The sequence below is a fragment of the Nomascus leucogenys genome, chromosome 1a (genome assembly GCF_006542625.1).
Source record: "Nomascus leucogenys isolate Asia chromosome 1a, Asia_NLE_v1, whole genome shotgun sequence".
Lineage (NCBI taxonomy): Eukaryota > Metazoa > Chordata > Mammalia > Primates > Hylobatidae > Nomascus > Nomascus leucogenys.
In genome coordinates this window covers 86,409,920-86,430,482 of record NC_044381.1, presented here as the reverse complement: position 1 = coordinate 86,430,482, position 20,563 = coordinate 86,409,920, and the positions used below count along the sequence as shown (strand labels likewise).

At 39.8% G+C, this 20,563-nt stretch overlaps 2 protein-coding genes across 2 annotated transcripts in view; one reads left to right on the top strand and one right to left on the bottom strand.

Moving 5' to 3' along the window:
• SLC39A9 (solute carrier family 39 member 9) overlaps positions 1 to 625 on the bottom strand; it is a 74,253-nt gene extending 73,628 nt beyond the window's left edge. The window contains exon 1 of the mRNA XM_004087172.3: positions 190 to 625. The gene's annotated coding sequence lies outside the window, so the exon portion shown is untranslated. The remainder of the gene's footprint in view (positions 1 to 189) is intronic.
• Positions 286 to 18,463, top strand: ERH (ERH mRNA splicing and mitosis factor). The gene is made up of 4 exons (XM_003263625.3): positions 286 to 409; positions 3,749 to 3,836; positions 11,460 to 11,580; positions 17,947 to 18,463. The coding sequence occupies exons 1-4, from the start codon at positions 407 to 409 to the stop codon at positions 18,047 to 18,049; spliced, it is 315 nt and encodes a 104-aa protein (XP_003263673.1). The 5' UTR covers positions 286 to 406; the 3' UTR covers positions 18,050 to 18,463.
• The last annotated feature ends 2,100 nt before the right edge of the window (positions 18,464 to 20,563 follow it).

The window sequence follows — 20,563 nt, the reverse complement described above, 5'->3', positions numbered from 1 at the left end:
AACCGACCTCGGGCCCAGGATACTTATGTTGCCGCCATTTTTGAGTAGGGCTAATTAAAGATGTCTGATGTCACTGTCTATACCGGTGATCACTTGAGCCGTATATTTAATAACGAAAGTACGGAAGACAGCGTCTTGAAAAAAAAAAAAAAAATTCTTCCTAAAGCTTGGAAACTTTCCCTTACTTACCTTTTTGCCTTTATCGAAGATGGCTGAAACAGAGTCAGTAGCTGCTCTAGCTGCCGGAAGTGACTGTGCCTCTATGATCCAAAAGGCTCTTTTGCGTTGCACTTTCGACGACTTCCGGCGGCTCCTCTCGCGAGGGTTGGCTGTTAGCGGCGTTGTGGCTAAGCTCGTGTAACGGTGGCGGTGTCGGCAGCTGCTGCAGCGAAGAGAGTTTGGCGCGATGGTGAGAAAGGCCTCAGCGGCTACCCGAGTCCGAGTCCCTGGCCTCCAGAGCGACCCCAGCCCCATACATTTTCCCCTCCCCACGAGCCCCATGCAGCGCGGCGTGATGCACCCCGCCACTCCAGTCAGTGGATTGATACTTCTTCCCGCCGCAGGGACGCCAGGCCTGACTCTAGGCCTCGGAGCCCCGGTCCGCCCTGCGGTTGCGCGCCCGCCTGCTCGCTCGGGTCAGGCGTGCCTTGGGCCTGAGGATGAGCTCTCTCCCGATTGTTACTCGGTAGATGGAGGCGTGGGGGTGGTGTTTTGTTTGTTTTTTGAGATAGTCTCACTCTATCGCCCAGGCTGGAGTGCAGTGGCGCGATCTCAGACCCCTGCAACCTCCGCCTCCTGGGTTCAAGCAATTCTCCTGTCTCAGCCTCCCTAGTAGCTGGGATTACAGGCGCCCGCCACCTCGCCCGGCTAATTTTTGTGTTTTAGTAGAGACGGCGTTTCACCACGTTGGCCAGGCTGGTCTCGAACTCCTGACCTAAGGTGATCTGCCCGCCTTGGCATCTCAAAGTGCTGGAATTACAGGCGTGAGCCACTGGGCCCCGCCAGATATGGTATTTTTCCCTCCAAATGCTCTAGCCTGCTGTAGGAACAATGGGCCAGGGTTGTCTAACCTATTCTCAAAGCTGACAGATTCTGCTATACCCAGCATGTGGGCCAGGAGAGGACGTATTTGCTTTGCAGTGTGTTTTCTCAGCTTTCGTTTTCCTGTGCTCTGCCTTTTTTTTTTTTTTTTTTCTGTTTTTGAGACCTCTAGGTATTGCATGTGGCACGTCCCTCAGCCCTCGATCCTGTACTTATCTGTATTTATATCCTCTTGGGGCTGGAGGCTGAAAAGTAGGCTCAGCTCAGAGACCAGCTCTATTAGAACCCAGCCGGGATGATCAGTAAGCTCCAATTCGAAGAAAGTGACCAAAACTGGCTTGAGAGGTGGCATAATCTGTAAAGAATTTGAGCAGGAAAGCAATGCCATTTAAAAATGATAATCACTTGACCACAGTTTTAAAAATGTATCATGTTATGTTCTTAGTGATTTTTAATCCTTGTCTTTGGGCAGTAAGTATTGAAAATAGTAAACTTTGCCCAGTGTTCATTTTAAGACTAGATATAAAAAGCAACATGCTGTATAGCTTTTTCCATTCTTACCCTTTCAAATTAGTCCTTTAATTTGCATTAGAATTGGAATACAATTATTATAGTAGCAGTTGAGATAGTTAGTGTATAGGGCAAGCTCTGCTGCAAGAATGCACGTAGTTTCTACAAAATTATTTTTTCTTAAATGACTCATTGAAACTTTTTGAGTAGCTAGCTTACAAAGACTTCTGTATAACAAATAATCTAATATAATGTTTTCTGTGGTTTTTAAATCGATTTAACAAAGGCTTTGACTGCTCAGGTTATTACAGGTGAGAGTTAATCCTTCGTCTCTTGTCACCAAGTTCCATTTTTATGTCAAACCCTCTCAAACTTATAGTCAAAGTAATTTAGTTGTTGATGGGGAGAGAAGAGTATGATGACCCTTTGTTTTGTGTGTCATGTTAAATGTACTATTTTTCCATTGTTTATTCAGAAAGTCTGGGCTTCAGCTATTTCAGTTCCAATTTGATGGTTAAAAATTCTGATCATTTTGGCCAGGCGCGGTGGCTCACGCCTGTAATCCCAGCACTTTGGGAGGCCGAGGCGGGCAGATCACCTGAGGTCGGGAGTTCAAGACCAGCCTGACCAACATGGAGAAACCCCATCTCTACTAAAAAGACAAAATTAGCCGAGTGTGGTAGTGCATGCCTGTAATCCCAGCTACTTGGGAGGCTGAAGCAGAAGATTCGCTTGAACCCAGGAAGCAGAGGTTGCAGTGAGCTGAGGTCGCGCCTTTGCACTCCAGCCTGGGCAACAAGAACAAAACTCTGTCTCCAAAAAAAAAAAAAAAAAAAAAAAAAAATTCCAAAACATTTTAGGGTTCCTGTTGTTAGGAAATTTTTGTTTTCTGGTTTTTGGCTGAAAAATACTAGTACAGCAGAAGAGAAGGAAAGAAGTGAATAGTTTGATTTGGGACTGGGTTTACAGTGGAGTTGCATCATACTTGCATTTAATTAACCTTACACATGTAGCAAAAAATTGGATGGGTCGTATTTTCAACAGACCAGTGAATTCTCAGCTGGATGAGATTTTTTGTTCCCCAAGGGATATTTGTAACAAAGAATCAGCCAACCCAAAATGTAATAGAGCCCAGGTTGAGAAACACTGAGATTGATTTGTTAGTGACTGATCACTAACAAAAACATGTTTCCCAGTGAGCAGGAAGTGGAAGACAAGTCTGTCTGCTATTTTTTGGGCATATATCACATTTCTCATAATGTGATGACCTAACTTTCTGTGTGATTCTAATACGTGATTTTGGTATGAGAAAGCCCAGTAAGGCACGTCATCTACTAGGTGAATAGTTTAATGGATTTTTAAGGGTAATTCTTACAATATGTTTATATTGCTAATTTATCTACTGCTTTAGTGTTAAGTCTAACCCCTGGATAAAATGTGACTTCGCTCTTATGCTAAGGTTGGAAAAAAAGCTTAAGCTGAAACCATGCTTGTGATTATTATACTATTTCCCCTTTTGTTTCCTTTCATCAGCCTATCTGAGTTTTTATTAGTGACTTAAGAGCATTAAAGATGGAAAGTGACCACTGGAGACAGAAAACCTAAGCAGGTTTATAATTTAGTTGGGAAGAAAAGATACAAAAGAAAAAGGAGGGCAAGGTAGCTTATACTGATTACTTGCAGGCAGTAAGTACAGTAGGACTGGGAGACTTAGGGAGACCGTACAGCAGAGTTGTGAATCCAGCTAGATACAACACTTAGACTAAGACATAAATATTTTTGTGGAAAAAGTATCCTAACTTTTTTTTTTCTTTTAAGAGATAGGGCCTCACTCTTCGATGCAATGGTGTGATCATGGTGCACTGTAGTCTCAGCCTCCTGGGCTCAAGGAATCCTCCTGCCTTAGACTTCCAAAGTGCTGGGACTACAGGCATGCACCCGGCAAATTTTATTTTTTTGTAGAGATAGGGTCTTGCTATGTTGCCCAGGTTGGTCTCAAGCTTCTGGCCTCAAGTGATTTTCCCCCTTTCAGCCTCCCAGAGGACGAGGATTATAGGCATGGGATGCCATGCCTGGCCTCTCTAATTACATTTTAATAACTAGCAATCATTATTGCATTACAAATGGGGATTTTTTTATCATACTATGAATTTCTCAAATAGAAACTTAACATTGAAATCATGTTTTCCCCCTGCAGTCTCACACCATTTTGCTGGTACAGCCTACCAAGAGGCCAGAAGGCAGAACTTATGCTGACTACGAATCTGTGAATGAATGCATGGAAGGTGAGTTTAACACTAATCAGGGGGTAGAAAAATGTCTCATTTAGGAACTGGGTTTTCCCCCTCTAAATTTCTTTTTTTTTTTAATAGTCCATCCACCCCAGGCCCTGCCTGTATCAATTCCAACCCTCCGAATTTCTTGACTTGCTAATTTTAGGAGGGAAAGCAGATATTTAGGATGGACCATAATTATTGAACATTTTATTTATTTGTTTGTTTGTTTATTTATTATTTGAGACAGAGTCTCGCTCTGTCACCCAGACTGGAGTGCAGTAATGCGATCTCGGCTCACGCAACCTCTGCCCCCCAGGTTCAAGTGATTCTTGTGCCTCAGCCTCCCAAGTAGCTGGGACTACAGGCATGGGCCACCACACCCAGCTAATTTTTTGTGTATTTAGTAGAGATGGCGTTTCACCATGTTGGCCAGGCTGGTCTCGAACTCCTGACCTCAAGTGATCCGCCTTGGCCTGTTGAACATTTTAAACATTAATTATGTATATAGTGTCCTCCTTGCTACAAGTATTACGTGTTTTTTTTTTTTAACTAATGTATATAATGAGTGACTTTCCAGAGCTGCTGCTTGTTTTATAAATATTCTCTTATTATTTGTCACATGTTATCTTGTTACAGTATGGAAATATTTTACAGGTATCCCTTATATATTCTGGTTAAACTCAAGCACTATGGACTTGTGTGTCTTTGTTTTTAATAGGTTGTTTTAATAGATTTAAGGGATACAAGTGTAGTCTTCTTATATAGATATATTGCACAGTAGTAAAGTCTGGGCCTTTTTTTTTTTTTCCTTAAGAGACGGGGTCTTGCTCTGTCACCCAGGGTGGGGTGCAGTGGTGGTCACGGCTTATTGCAGTCTCAGTTTCCTGGGCTCAAGCAGTCCTCCTGCCTCAGCCTCCCAAATAGCTGGGACTAGAGGCACCTGCCACCACACCTGGCTAATTTTTTGTTTTTTTTATAGAGATGGGGTCACTGTGTTGCACATGTTGGTCTCAGACTTCCAGCCTCAGGCAGTTCTCCTGCCTTAGCCTCCCAAAGTTCTGGCATTATAAGCATGAGCCACTGCGCCCAACCAAGTCTGGGCTTTTAGTGTAGCCATCACCTGGTGTACATTGTACACAGTAGTGATTTTTCATCCCTCACCATTCTCCCACCTTTTGTAGTCTCCAGTGTCAGTTATTCCACTCTGTCTGTCCATGTGCACACATTATTTAGCCTCCACTAATAAGTGAGCACATTAGATGTTTGACTGTCTGAGTTACTTCACTTGAGATAATGACCTCCAATTCCATCCATGTTGCTGCAAAGACAGGGTTTTATTCTTTTTTTAATAGCTGAGTAGTATTCCATGGTATGTGTGTGCATGCATACTCATACACCACATTTCCTTTGTCTAGTCATCCATTGATGGACACTTAGTTGATTCCATAACTTTGCTGTTGTGTATAGTACTGCCATAAACGTATGAGTGCAGGTGTCTTTGTTCCTTTTTGTTTTTTGAGACAGAGTCTCACTGTGTCGCCCAGGCTGGAGTCCAGTGGTGCGTCTCAGCTCACTGCAACGTCTGCCTCCTGGGTTCAAATGATTCTCCTTCCTCAGCCTCCTGAGTAACTGGGACTACAGGTGTGTGCCACCACGCCCAGCTAATTTTTGTATTTTTAGTAAACACAGGATTTTGCCACGTTGGCCGGGCTGGTCCCAAACTCCTGACCTCAAGTGATCCACCCACCTCGGCTTCCCAAAGTGTTGGGATTACAGACGTGAGCCACCACTCCTGGCCATCTACTCTAATTCTTAAAGAAGAACATGGCATTTTTTTCTTCATCTCTTTACAGATCCATTTCTCTGCTGACATTTCTGCCTGCTATTGATGTAGATTTTGTATGCAAGCTCTCTTAGCAAATTGTTACCTAACCTATATTATCGTGTTTGATCTTTGATTCTGCAATACTGTTATTTCTCAGGGCAGTTTCAGGGTTGTAGAAAAATTGAACAGAAACTACAGTTTTCCCATATTACTCTCTTTCTTCACCCCTACACAATTTCCCCTATTATTAATGAATTTCACTGGTGTGGTACATTTGTAACAGTGGTGAACCAGTATTCATTACTGATACATTATCGTTAAGTAAAGTTCATAGTTTATAGTAGGTTTCATTCTTATGTCCTACATTACTTGGATTTTCCCAAATGCGCAGCGTCATGTGTCCGCCATTACAGCATCACACAGAATGGTTTCACTGCCCTGCCTTAAACATTTCTTGTGCTCTACCTATTCATCCCCTCCTACCCCACCCTCAACCTCTGGGAACCATTGGTCTTTTTACTGTCTCCATAGTTTTGCCTTTTCCAGAATGTCATATAGTTGGAATCATTATCGTGTGTGGCTTTTTCTTAACTGGCTTTTTTTACTTAGCAGTGTGCATTTATTATGTTTCTTCCATGTCTTTTCATGACTTGGTAGCTCTTTTTCTAAAAATTCAAAATGGTGATGTATTTCCCATTTAAAAAACTAAAACAAAAAAATGTTAAAATAGTAAGTTCTCACATGATGTGGTTGCCAAATGGTAATTTTATTATTCTATTTTTTTCTTGTAGTAAATATTCCCCTGTAGATCAGAGCATTTTTCTCCTCCCCCCTCACTTTTTTTTAAGAGCAGTTAAAGACTTTATTTAAGACCATGTTTTTAGAGCAGTTTTAGGCTTATGGGAAAATAGATTATTATTAAATAAAGTTCACAGTTTATGTTAGGGTTTACTGTATGTGTTAAACATTCTGTGGGTTTTGACATGTATAATTACATGTATCTACCTTTACTGTATCATACAGAGTAGTTTCACTACCAGAAATCCCCATTGCTCCACCTATACCTCCTTCCCTGCCACCACCCCCAAACCCCTGATCTTTTTACCATCTCTGTAGTTTTGCCTTTTCTGGACTGTAATGTTGGAGTTATGGAGTATGAAGCCTTTTCAGACTGGCTGCTTTAACCTAGCAATATGCTTTTTTTTTTTTTTTTTTTTTTTTTTTTGGTGTGTGAGACAGAGTCTTTCTCTGTCACCCAGGCTGGAGTGCTGTGACGCAATCTCAGCTCACTGCAACCTCTGCCTCCTGCTTCAAGCGATTCTCCTGCCTCAGCCACCCAAATAGCTGGGATTACAGGCCTGCGCCACCATGCCTGGCTACCTTTTTTTGTATTTTTAGTAGAGACGGGTTTTACTGTGTAGGCCAGGCTGGTCTCAAACTCCTGACCTCAAGTGATCTGTCCACCTCAGCCTCCCAAAGTCTGGGGATCACAGGCATGAGCCCCCATTCCTGGCCAACCTAGCAGTATGCTTTTATGGTTCTTACTTTTTGTGTGTGTGGCTGCATAGCTCATTTCTTTTTATTGCTGAATAATATTCCCTTGAATGAATGAACCATGGTTTGGTTATCCATTCACTTATTGAAGAGCATCTTGGTTGCTTCTATTTTTTGGCAATTATGAATAAAGCTGCTATAAACATTTCTGTGTAGGTTTTTGTGCGGACCTAAGTTTTCAGCTCATTTGGGTAAATATGTAGGAGAGTGATTGCTAAATTATGTGGTACAAGTATGTTTAGCTTTGTAAGAAACTGCCAAACTGTCTTCAGATGTGGCAGGACCATTTTGCATTCCCACCAGCAGTGAATGAGTTTCTGTTCCACATCCTTACCAGCATTTGGTGTTGTCACTGATTTAGATTTTAGCCATTCTAAGGTATCTTATTGTTTTAATTTGCAATTCCCTAATGACATATAATGTCATCTTTTCATATGCTTATTTGCCATGTATATCTTTATTGAGGTATCCAGATCTTCTGCCCATTTTTCATTGAGTGATTATGGTTAAGTTTTAGGAGTTCTTTGTATATTTTTGGACATTAGTCCTTTATCAGATAGATGTTTTATAAAGGTTTTCTCCCAGTTTGTGATGTCTTCTCACTTTCTTAATAGTGTCTTTTGGAGCACAAAAGTTTTTTATTTTTATAAACTTTAACTTGCATATTTTCCTTTTTGTTGTGTTTTTGGTGTCATATCTAAGAAACCATTGGTTTATCCAAGGTCACAAATATTAATGCCTTTATTTTTTTCTATGGGTCTTATAGTTTGGGCTCCTACTTTTAAGTCTCTGGTCTGTTGTAGGGATATGTCCAACTTCATTCTTTCACATGTGACTGTCCTCTTGTCCTAGCATCATTTGTTGAAAATACTGTCCTTCGTTGAATTGTTTTGGCATGCTTGTCAAAAAGCAATTGACCATAAATGTGAGGGTTTGTTTCTGGACTCTCGTTTCTGTTCCATTGATCTAGATACCTATCCTCATGCCAATACCATATTGTCTTGATTGCAGTAGTTTCATAGTAAGTTTTGAAATCAGGAAGTTTGAATCCTCCAGTGTTCTTTTTCAAGATTATTTTGGCTGTCTTGGATCTCCTGCATTTCTGTGTCAAATTTAGGATTAGCTTGTTGGTTTCTGCAAAAGCAGCTTGGATTTTTATAGGAATTGCGTTGAATCCGTAGATCATCTGGGGGAGTATTGGCATCAGGTCTTCCAACTCATGAACATGGGATGTCTTTCCATTTATTAAGCATGGTGTGGTGGCTTTACTTTCCAGCATGGTGTGGTGGCTCACACCTGTCATCCCAGGACTTTGGGAGGCCAAGGTGAGCGGATTGCTTGAGCCCAGGACTTTGAGACTAGCCTGGACAACATGATGAAACCCCTGCTCTCCAAAAAAGTACAAAAATTAGCTGGGCATGGTGGCACATACCTATAGTCACAGATCCTTGGGAGGATCACTTGAACTTAAGAGGTCAAGGCTGCAGTGAGCTGTAATTGGGCCACTGCACTCCAGCCTGGGCAACAGAATGAGACTGTGTCTCAAGGGAAAGAAAAGAGTCTTTCCATGACATTTTATGGTGTAGAGTGTACACGTTTTGTACTTCTTGTGTTTCGTTTATTTCTAAGGATTTTATTCTTTTTTATGCTGTTATAAATGGAGTTTTCTTAATTTTATTTTCAGACTTGTTGCTAAGGCATAGAAATAAAATTTATTTTCATATACTGATCCTATATCCTGCAACCTTGCTGTACTCATTTATTAGTTCTAATAGATTTTTATTGTTTCCTTAGGATTTTCTATCTGTAAGATAATGTCATCTGCAAATAATGATGGCTGTACTTCTTCCTTTCCAATCTGAAGGCCTGTTGTCTCTCTTTCTTGCCTAATTGCCCTGGCTAGAACTTCTAGTACAATGTTGGATACAAGTAGCAACAATAAATATTCTGATATTCTTCCTAATCTTAACAGAAAAGCATCCCGTCTTTAACCATTAAGTATAATGGAGGCTGGGCATGGTGGCTTATGCCTGTAATCCCAGCACTTTGGGAGGCCGACGCGGATGGATCACCTGAGCTCAGGAGTTTGAGACCAGCCTGGCCAGCATGGTGAAACCCTGTCTGTACTAAAAATACAAAAATTAGCCGGGCGTGGTGGCACACACCTGTAATCCCAGCTACTCGGGAGGCTGAGGCTGAGGCAAGAGAATCGCTTGAATCCGGGAGGTGGAGGTTGCAGTGAGCTGAGATTGTGCCATTGCACTCCGGCCTGGGCAACAAGAGCAAAAACTCCATCTCAAAGAAAAAAAAAAGTATAACTGTGGGTCAATGCCCTTTTAACATACAGGAATTTATTTTCCTAGTTTTTATTTTCTTTCCATTCATTAACTCATGGGTGATATTCTGTGATCACAATGTAGTATGCCAGTAGCAATAAAAAACCTAAAATAGTTGTTTAATAGTTCTGTGATTGAATAGTATTTTTATTAGGAAATTTGTAAAGTTAATTTGGAGCTAATAAAAGGCTTATGTATACAGTATAGGACATGTTTTTTCTAGATAACTAGCATTTATGTCACTTATCCATTCATCATAGTAGTCTTAAAATAGTTGACAGTAGGAATAGACTGAAAAGGTGTATTCTCCTTTTGTGGGAATAAGGAGAGTATCAGGCCGGCTCACGCCTGTAATCCCAGCCCTTTGGGAGGCTGAGGTGGGCTGATCACCTGAGGTCAGGAGTTCAAGATCAGCCTGGCCAACATGGTAAAACCCCATCTCTACTAAAAATACAAAAAGTTAGCTGGGTGTGGTGGCGGGTGCCTGTAATCCCAGCTACTTGGGGGGCCGAGGCAGAGGCAGGAGAATCGCTTGAACCTAGGAGGCGGAGGTTGCAGTGAGCCAAGATTGCATCATTGCACTCCAGCCTGGGCAACAAGAGCAAAACTCCGTCTCAAAGAAAAAAAAAGGAGAGTATTATTGAATAAAAACTAAATAGATAATGTACTCTATAGCTAATTATAATTAGTAATGTGGGCTTGCTATTAAAGATTTTGCTCATTATCTTTTTTATTATATTTAAGTACTTGTATCCTTGTTCATGTGCTAATGCTTTATATGTATTATTTCAAATAAACCTCACAATTCTGTGAAGAGGCACTCTTAACTCTGTTTGACAGGTGTGGTTCAGGGAATGGCGTCGTTTGTCCTCGGTTTGACAGGGGCAGAGCTGGAACTCAAGTCTGTCTGAATCCATAGTCTAGGATTTTTTTTTTTTTTTAGACAAGAGTCTTGCTCTTGTCGCCCGGGCTGGAGTGCAGTGGCCAATCTCGGCTCACTGCAATCTCCACCTCCCAGGTTCATGCCATTCTCCTGCTTCAGCCTCCCGAATAGCTGGGGCTACAGGCGCCTGCCACCATGCCTGGCTAATTTTTTGTGTTTTTTAGTAGAGACGGAATTTCACCGTGTTGGTCAGGATGGTCTCGATCTCCTGACCTCGTGATCTGCTCGCCTCGGCCTCCCAAAGTGCTGGATCCCAGCAGGTGTGAGCCACTGTGCCCGGCCTAGTCTAGGATCTTAAATACACATTAGGATAATCTCTTTCTTTGTTGCCAGTTTTTAATGTGACTTTTTTTTTTTTTTTTTTTTTTTTTGCTCTGTGGCTTTAGGAAGAATTACTGAAAAACCTGTTAAGACCCACAATGTTACTTGTTTGAGCCATCAGATGGCAAGTCTTTGAAGTCCCTTAGCTCCGGTGGTTTGAAGTAATCATTTTATTATTAAGACACAAAATAGTTACACCAACATTGTGGTGAATTTCTCAGCTGCCCAGACTGGAGTGCAGTGATGTAATCATGGCTCACTGCAGCCAAGTGATTCTCCCACCTCAGCTTCCCAGATAGCTGGGACCACAAGCACACGCCATCACGCCTGGCTAATTTTTAAATTTTTGTAGAGATGAGGTCTCCCTGTGTTGCCCAGGCAGGCTGGTCTTAAACTGTGGGGCTCAAGTGATGCTCCTGCCTCAGCCTCCCAAAGAGCTGGGATTACAGGCGTAAGCCACTAACCTGACCTGGTGAATTTATAAAATAAAGTATTTGCTAGTGGCAATAATCAAAAGCTATCAATCTATCATCTTTTCCCCAGCCCAACTTTATTAAATATGATATCAACATATAGCACTGCTCATAAGCACAGCTCATATCTAGAAGTGTATGTGATTGTAAGATTTTGCTTTTTTTCCTATCCTTTCTTAGGCGTTTGTAAAATGTATGAAGAACATCTGAAAAGAATGAATCCCAACAGTCCCTCTATCACATATGACATCAGTCAGTTGTTTGATTTCATCGATGATCTGGCAGACCTCAGCTGCCTGGTGTAAGTATTAGCCAACATGTCTTTTATCTTGTATTTTCTATTGTTTTTCTGTCTGTTTGAGGTGATTTATGGTATTGGGAGCTAATTATGTGCCTGACACTGATCTTTGCATTTGCATAGTGTATAGTAATTAATATTTCTCTTACAGAAATAAGAGATTGGCAACATAAAGCCAAAGGCACAGAAAAAAATAACTTTGCTAATTGATATAGTTAGTATCCAGAAAGGATCCTAATTAAGAAGTTCCATGTCCCTGTTCTTTGTTCCTTATACCTAATTTTTTTTTTTTTTCGTTTACAGTCTTTGTCCTAAAGCCGTTGGTTTTGGATTAAAACTAAGATTATCTTTTTTTCATGACATTTCAAAAACTTAAATATGTGTATAGCTGAAGTTTAATTTAATTTCAATCCTACCGTGTGTAAGTATGTATATTTTGGTATGTTAGAGTGAGATTTTTTAACGTATTTGTTATAGTTTGTATTGATAATCTGCTTCTGACAACTACTAACAAGGAGCATAAAGTGTTACTATAGACCTACCTAATCTTTTTTACATTAGCAAACAGAAGTTGAGTGTAAATACAGCTCATTTAACCGAGGAAAATGGAAGCACCTTATGATACGATACTCAATCATCAGATACTTGAATATTTATTACATGCCAGGTGCTGTGCTAGAAGTTGAAAGAGCAGTGATGAGAAATATACAAGTCTTACTCATAGGCACTTCCTGGATCACCACTGGAGCCAATCCTGGAATGTGGCTACACCATGCTGTCTCCCCAAAATTTCCAAAACATGCATTTCCTTGGGATGTTTGAGTTTTGTTTTCTGTACCTCTTCATTGTGTTCCAGTTGTAGCCATTTCACTTTGGTCACTCAGAACATTCAAATGAATGTTGCATGGTACTTTAAGCCACTCAGACATCTATAGGAAAAACATACCAGACAGAGGGGATGAAGGCCAGCTAGTGTAGAAGTCCTGAAGTAGGAGTGCCTGGCATGTTTGAAGTCATTAAGGAAGCCTTTGAGGCTGCAGAGGAATGAGTGAAGGAGAGAGTCTTAGGAGATTGGAGGGGCAGGGAGCAATGATATGCTGGAAGCCAAATGCAGAAGTGTGTCATATCATTGATAGGGCAGATAAGTGAGGACTGAGAATTTAATTGACCCCTGGATTTGACACCGTGGAAGTCTTTGGTGACTTCCAAAACAGTTGTGGTAGAGTGCCAAGGGTAAAATGCTTACAGATTTCAGTGTATGGAAAGGAATGAAAAGAGAGGATTTATAGATGGCCATTACAGGCTTACTTTTTTTTTTTTTTCCTTTATTTTAAGAATTTTGCTTGAAAGAACAGAAAAATGGGGTTGTAGCTGGAGAAGGAAATTGCTTTTTTTAAAGTGGGGAAAGTAATGGTAAGTTTGCAGGCTGATGGGATGATGTACTAGAGAAGGAGAAACTGATAGCTAAAATTGTCCCTTGGACAGTTCAATCATAAAAAAGGGAAGACAGGCAAATTTGGGAGGTGGGGGGAATTATCTTCTGTGTGCTTCAGTTATCTCAGAAAGATAAGGAGCAAGGACATAATTTGAAACAGGTGTTACAGGTTTGTGGAAAAGTAAGAAATAAGCTAGGAAGGTGAAAGAATTAGGGAACTGCAATTAATTCAGGGATGTATTAAGTGTCCTCCAAAGTACCTATCTGATAGTGATTTAAAGTGAAATCAGTCATTGTGATCATGGGATTTTTTTTCCTAGTCTCTCTCACCTGGATGGTTACAGGTGAGGAGTAGGTAGAGAGTAAAGATTTTGCTAAAGGTTGAGGGCATATATGAGGATAACAGCAACGACTGAATGACCATGAGCTTTAATTGGGGGTGTAGGAGGAGGTGCTGGAAACAGAGGTAGGTCAGTTCATTGTAGGTCCCACTGGATCAAGGATAGCTCACCTTAGAGTGTTAGGAAGTGGTGATCAGAGAATGACATGCTTGAAATTAGGAAATTGAAGTTGTTGGAAATGACAGGGTCTAGGGATCTGGCCAAGAGAGGGTAGGAGATGAGATCATTAGAGGAAAAGACTTCATGGAATTGGGAGGCCTAACTGTGGACATAATCATCCACTGGATATGAAATTACCAATAATGTGTATATTAATTGATAGAATTTAAGAACAAGTTGCTTTGTTTTTGTTCACTGCTGCATCTCTGGTACATAATTAGTGCTGAGTAAATATTAGTTATATAAATGCACGTCACTTGTGTTGTTATTTGAGACATAGCTTTCTAAAATTATTGATAATTTTCTATTCCCCTTACTTATATTACAGAGCTATGTTCTGCATTGATTAAAAATTAACGGTTGTCTTTATGGTTTTATAAAAGAACCTTAGTGAAACATTCAGGATCTAATCCTGACACTTTTGGGATGTTGTACTTACTCCCAGTAAGTGGGAAGTAAACTTGAAGCAAAGGATCATGTTGTACTCATCTTGGGAGGCTGTGGTTAAGAGCTAGTTGGAGTGGCAGAATTAGACATAGCTGGGTTTGAATCCTGGCTCTACCATTTGCTAGCTCCCTTTGACAAGGCGGCTTTGTATTGCTAAACTTTAGTTTGCTCATTTGTAAAATTCAGACAAATCTAGTTCACAAGACGCCTTGTGAGGATCAAGTGCTTGCTGAGCTCAGCACTATTAGATATGCAGCAACTCCCTTTTCAACTAGATTGAAGCAGTCAGGATAGAGTTTTATTTTTAATTACAAGCATGTTCTTAAATTTGCCAGGATTAGAATGATATTAATTTTAATGTCTACATGTGAGATAAATTATAAATTTCAAGGGAAATTTAAAAGGTGTTCAGGTTTTTTCAACAATATGAAAATTAAACAGAGTAAAACAGTTACAAGTGACATGTTAATGACATTACAAGTATGTCATTAATGACAGAACATAACTTTTCTAACTTTGTACTAGACTTTATAAAAAAAAATTTTAGAGACAGAGTCTTGCTATATTACCCAGGCTGGTCTCAAACTCCTGGGCTCAGGTGATCCTCCTCCCTCAGCCTCCCCAAGGGGTGATGTTACAGGCTTGAGCAACTGTGCCCGGCTGCATTAGACTTAAAATGTAAACTAGAAACTATATCTAGCATACTAAACTGATTTTTAATACAATATTTGCTATCTTAAAGCAAAATAGGAGGAAAGCTTTAATTATTACCTAGATAATTCTTCCACCTACAGTAGTTCCAGAAATATGGAAGAGAGGTTAATGATAATGTATGGTTTTTTAGTAGTTTCAGAGTGTTAAAAACCATAAATTATCATAGCTTGAAAACCTGTAACTATTTATGTTTGTTTCTAATGTTGAAAATTTTTTGCCCTCTGAAAAACTTTCAGAATCAAATTTAGGACTTAAAACTATTTTTCCCAGGTGACTTTGGTTATGTCCTTTTTGTTCTTTGAATATTCAGGAGAAATCAGGTATTGTTTCCAAAGACCTACTGCCACAGCACATCCTGTGATTTGGGCTGTTACTCCTCAGACCAGAGACTGGGTCCATTTTTGGTTTGTAGTTGGTTGTGTGCTTATAGCTTCTATTAAATTTACATGGCAGTGACCTAGGACTTTTTTTAATTAATTCTTTTTAAACAGTGTAGGTGGAAATGGAATAAATAAGATTCTACTTTTTAACATGACTAAACCCAGAGCAAACTGACCATGCCTATAATAAAATGTAGGCATGAAAATTTGTATTTCATATACTTAAAGTCAGAGTCAGATTTTTCCAGTTTTCTGATCTGTACGTTTTTTAAATAAGCTTTTTGTAAGATGAAAATAATACCCTTTTGATTATGCAGTATTTTCTTGTTTGCTTAGAGACATAAAGAACATTTTCACCGTCGGTTATTATAATGACGAGGGGTATTCCTGATCAGTAAGAGAAGTTATCACTGAAGACACTTCTGATTTCACTGCCCAGACCCACAGCTTCTGTTCTTATATATATTCTTATATATATATATATATATATATATATATACATATATATACACACACACACACATACATTCATTGACCATAACAGTAGGTTAAAAGATTCATCTGTGCCAATGACTAGACATTTTATTAAAGTATTTAACATTTAATTGTCTCATTTTCAAGTGCCAGTTAACAGCCATCGACACACAGCTTTCCATAAAGAAGGCATTATTGCTTTTTTTTTTTTTTTTGGAGATAGAGTCTTGCACTGTCGCCAGGGTTCAAGCGATTCTCCTGCCTCAGCCTCCCAAGTAGCTGGGACTACAGGTGCGCGCCACCACACCCAGCTAATTTTTGTATTTTTTTTTAGTAGAGACGGGGTTTCACAATGTTGGCCAGGATGGTCTTGATCTCTTGACATTGTGACCCGCCTGCCTCAGCCTCCCAAAGTGCTGGGATTACAGGCGTGAGCCACAGGCACCTGGCCTACTATTTGATGAGTTGGAAAATTGCATGCAAGTTGATGGATTCCTAAATGTTCACAAACCAGAGTGATTTTTTTGGGGTTAATGGTATAAACAAAGCCTGTCCCACCCAGATATGATAATTGTGAGAAATTTTGTTCCTTTTTAAGTTATTTTCCAGTGTTAATATAAATGTTATAGTCTCTTCTGCTACATTTTGCAGTAGACTAGCTTAGAGCTTATTTAATTAGGAAACATGGACAAATAGTTTTCAGAAAAAATTACATTTTAGAATTTTTAAATTTGGTTAAGCATTTTTAAAAATGGGAATCTTGTACATTTTTAATAAATCAGATTGTGACCTTACTGTTCAGAGGAAGAATATGATGTTAGTTGTATAAAGCATTCCTACTTTGGAATTTATTTCCCTTGCCAAAAATTTTAGTTTAGGTTTCTAACTTAGTGATTAACAGTGAGGACTCTGGAGTCAGGAGTATTTAAAATCTTATCTCCAGTCCAGCATTACCTAGCTAATAACTTGCTTCACTTTTTAAAGCCTTGGTTTCTCATTTATGAAAAAGGAGGCCAGGTGCGGTGGTTCATGCCTGTAATCCCAGCACTTTGGGCGGCCAAGGCGGCTGGATCACTTGAGGGTCAGGAGTTCAAGACCAACTTGGCCAACATAGTGAAAACTCGTCTCTACTAAAAATACAAAAAATTAGCTGGACGTGGTGGCACATGCCTATAGTCTTACCTACTCAGGAGGCTGAGGCAGGAGAATCATGTGAACCCAGGTGGCAGAGGTTGCAGTGAGCCAAGATGGCACCATCGCACTCCAGACTGCGTGACAGAGTGAGATTCTGTCTCAAAAAAAAGCAGGGGTCGGTGCGGGGGGCAGTGAGGATAATTGTACTTACTTACAGGGTTGTAAAAATGAGTTAATTCCAATAAGAATTTAAAGCGACACCTAGTACTCTGTGACATCTTACTAGATACTACTCACAGTCCCATTGGAGTTTTACGGCTAATGCTAGTCTGTGTACTCCTTACCCTTCTGATTAGAGATATTTTGGAGCTTACTATGTCTTCTGATAATTCTTCTCCATAGGCCTCTAGCATTATTTATTTTAAAAAGCAAATCCTAAAATACAGTTTTAAGATTTCCTTAATACTTTACAGGGGGAGGGAAATCAGCAAGAAATCTTTGTTGCCAGTACATGTTTTTTAGTTAATTCAGAATAAACATTGCAAATCTAAAGTTTGTTCTAGTATTGTTGTTTTTGTTTTTGTTTTTGTTTTTTTTGAGATGGAGTCTGACTCACAGGAGTGCAGTGGCACGATCTCGGCTCACTGTATCCTCCACTGGTTGAAGCAATTCTCCTGCCTCAACCTCCAGAGTAGCCAGGACTACAGGTGTGCGCCACCATGCCCAGCTAATTTTTGTATTTTAGTAGAGACAAGGTTTCACCACGTTGGCCAGGCTAGTCTTGAACTCCTGACCTCAAGTGATCCACCCGCCTCAGCCTCCCAAAGTGCTGGGATTACAGGCATGAGCCACTGCACCCAGCCAATTTTTTTTGTAGTTGTTTTTTAATCTCTAAAGGAACCATAAAAATAGAAACTATGTAGGAGGAAGAACACATGGTTTCTGGTCATACTCTGTGAAGAAGTAGATATGTAACATATTGGGCATTTAACTTAAAAGTTCTAAGTCACGTTTTCTTTTTCCACTGTAAGATTGTACTAGGTGATATAAAGTTCATGTCACTTAAAATTCAACGACTGTGTAAGTAGCTCTTTCAACTTTTCATTAAGTTCATTTTTGGAAATGTGCACATCTGTGCCATCATTGGGCAGTTATAATTTGGGGATTTAAACACCTGGCAGTGATTGACCACTGTGACTTTGCTTTATTCCCTTTCTCTCCTCAGTTACCGAGCTGATACCCAGACATACCAGCCTTATAACAAAGACTGGATTAAAGAGAAGATCTACGTGCTCCTTCGTCGGCAGGCCCAACAGGCTGGGAAATAATTGTGTTGGAAGCATTTTGGGGGTTGGGGTGGGCTTGGAACACAGGTGTGTACAGCGTGCTGTAGTGGAAGTTTTGTATCATAGTAATCCTGTTTCCACTTTGTTATACTCTAGCCAAGATTGACTGTATTAGATGAAATGTGAGGATCTTGTTCAATCGGAAACCCCTGTTACCTCCTCTTTTTTTTTCTTTCTTTTTTTTTTTTTTACTTAAACATTTTTATGATGATTTAGATGGAAGTTGTTCTTCGTCACTTAATGTTGGTTCCAGTCCTTCAACTGTTCATATCTACTTTATAACATTCACATACTAATCCTTCTTCAAGATGGGGTCGGGGGTGAAAAGGAAGTTTAGCCATGTCCTCAAGATAAAGTCTTGGTAAAAATAAATAAATATCCTTTAGTTATATTTTCTCCCTGAGTGCTTTTTTATTTTTTTGTCTTTGAAGATTGAATTTTCTTGCAAAGCATTTTTTCATTGTAAGTTTAAAAACCAATAGCTGCTACACAAAGAATTTGGAGAAAGTTTAAGTAGTGCGCAACACATTTTGCTGTGATTTATGTGAAGCTAATAACACTTTTACCTCACTTTTCCAGCATAATTAAAGGAATCTTAATTATAGCTCCAAGGTTTGTACCTACTATTGACGCAAACGTTATAAATGACTTTCTGGTGATACAGCTTGTCCGTGGCAGCAGCAGACAGATGAACTTCTTAGTGTTGATCAAATCAAGTACTCTTTCTAGGAGGTCTTTGTGCCCTTTTCAGAGCCTTCAGTTGGATACTAGTTACCCACTACTGTAGGGAGGCTATAAGGGCAAGGGAAAAAACACAAAAAAGTATAAAATAGTCTTGTCTCTTTTTTGTTGTTGTTTTTTTGAGACAGTCTCACTCTGTACCCAGGCTGGAGTGTACTTCCAATCATGTCAATCAAGTACTTTCAGTCAGCAAGTACATGAGCACTCTCTGATTCTGCTATTAGCACTTTACCAACAGCCAGTGATATCTTGACACAGCATAAGATTGAAAGTTTTTTGGAAGGCTCATGATTGGTCTAATATCCCCCTGTTCCTGCCTCTACTTGCACATTAGGGCCTTAACTATCTTTTTTTGTTGTTATTTTATGCAAGACAAAATTTTACCTAGAACATACTCATGTGTGTTCAGTTTTTCTATAGAATAATCTAGTTAATGAAATGTTATCACGTACCAAGAGATTATTAGAATTTTAGGGTACCTGACAAAATTAAGTAGAGTTGTAGTTAATGTTTCACTGTGAAATTTTAAACCAAATTTTAAAGCTAAAATAGGCCAGGCACGGTGGCTCACGCCTATAATCCCAGCACTTTGGGAGGTTGAGGTGGACAGATTACTTGAGGTCGGGAGTTCAAGACCAGCCTGACCAGCATGGTGAAACCCTGTCTCCACTAAAAATACAAAAATTAGCCGGGCATGGTGGCACACGCTTGTCCTATCCCAGCTACTTAGGAGGCTGAGGCAGGAGGATCCCTTGAACCAGGGAGACAGAGGTTGCGATGAGTGAGCCGAGATTGCACCACTGCACTCCAGCTTGGGTGGCAGAGACTCTGTCTCAAAAAAAAATAAATAAAGCTAAAATAATCTCACAGAAAAAGAAATAGATCCAAAAGTAATCTGATTGTCCTGTTTTTCATTTGTCCTGTCCTGCTAAAATAGTTTTATTTCTTTAACAAATAGAGGATCTTTGGCTTCATTTATTTATTTATTTATTTTTTAAATACTCTAGAGCAGATCTGAAGGGAATGAGATCCCTTGATTCTCAGATACAGTACCATTTCTGGTGTTGGGCTTACAGAGGAAAATATGAGAAAGGAATGTGAGAAAGTATCTGGGTCCTAGATGTTGAGTGATGAGAACAAAAAGAAGGGGAGCAGTGTTTGGAATCATTAAAAGCTTAAGGAAGAATAGAACTGGAATAAATACAGAGAAATAAACATTTGTCTATGTCCCATAATACACAGAAAAAGAGCCTAAAGTAGCCTTTTCGTGAAGGTGAAATGTGCAATGAAAGTTTCTGTGGTTTGGCCTACGTACAACCACTGTCCTTGTGTTAGAGATTTAGAGTGTTGATTGATTGGCCTTTCCCCAACCGCAAGTAAAACAGGTTTGATTTCCGCTTATTAAGTGATATTTTATACTGCTACATAAAGGTGAAACCTACCAGGCAGATTATAAAATTCCCGATTCTCTAATCCAAATTTATAATCTAAATTTATATACCTGAGAATTTCTAAAATATTTCTTGATAGTAGCCATTTCTGTCCTGTAGTGCTTGATTTAAGAGGTCCTAGGAGTATTAAAGGGAGAGTTCAACGATCTCACTTCCCTTCCTGTTCTCTGGCTTAATATATTTCCAGCAACTCACTAAATGCTCAAACAGGTCATGTGTCTTAACTCCCATTGTTGGGACAGAAGTAGTAGTGAACTGTTTTACTTTCAGCAAGAGAAGGACTTAAGGGATGAGCAAATAATTT

Excerpts from the sequence above, each read along its gene's own strand:
- ERH (XM_003263625.3), top strand. Across the intron at positions 3,837-11,459 it reads TGTGAATGAATGCATGGAAG|GCGTTTGTAAAATGTATGAA; the intron begins GTGAGTTTAACA and ends ATCCTTTCTTAG. Across the intron at positions 11,581-17,946 it reads GCAGACCTCAGCTGCCTGGT|TTACCGAGCTGATACCCAGA; the intron begins GTAAGTATTAGC and ends TTCTCTCCTCAG.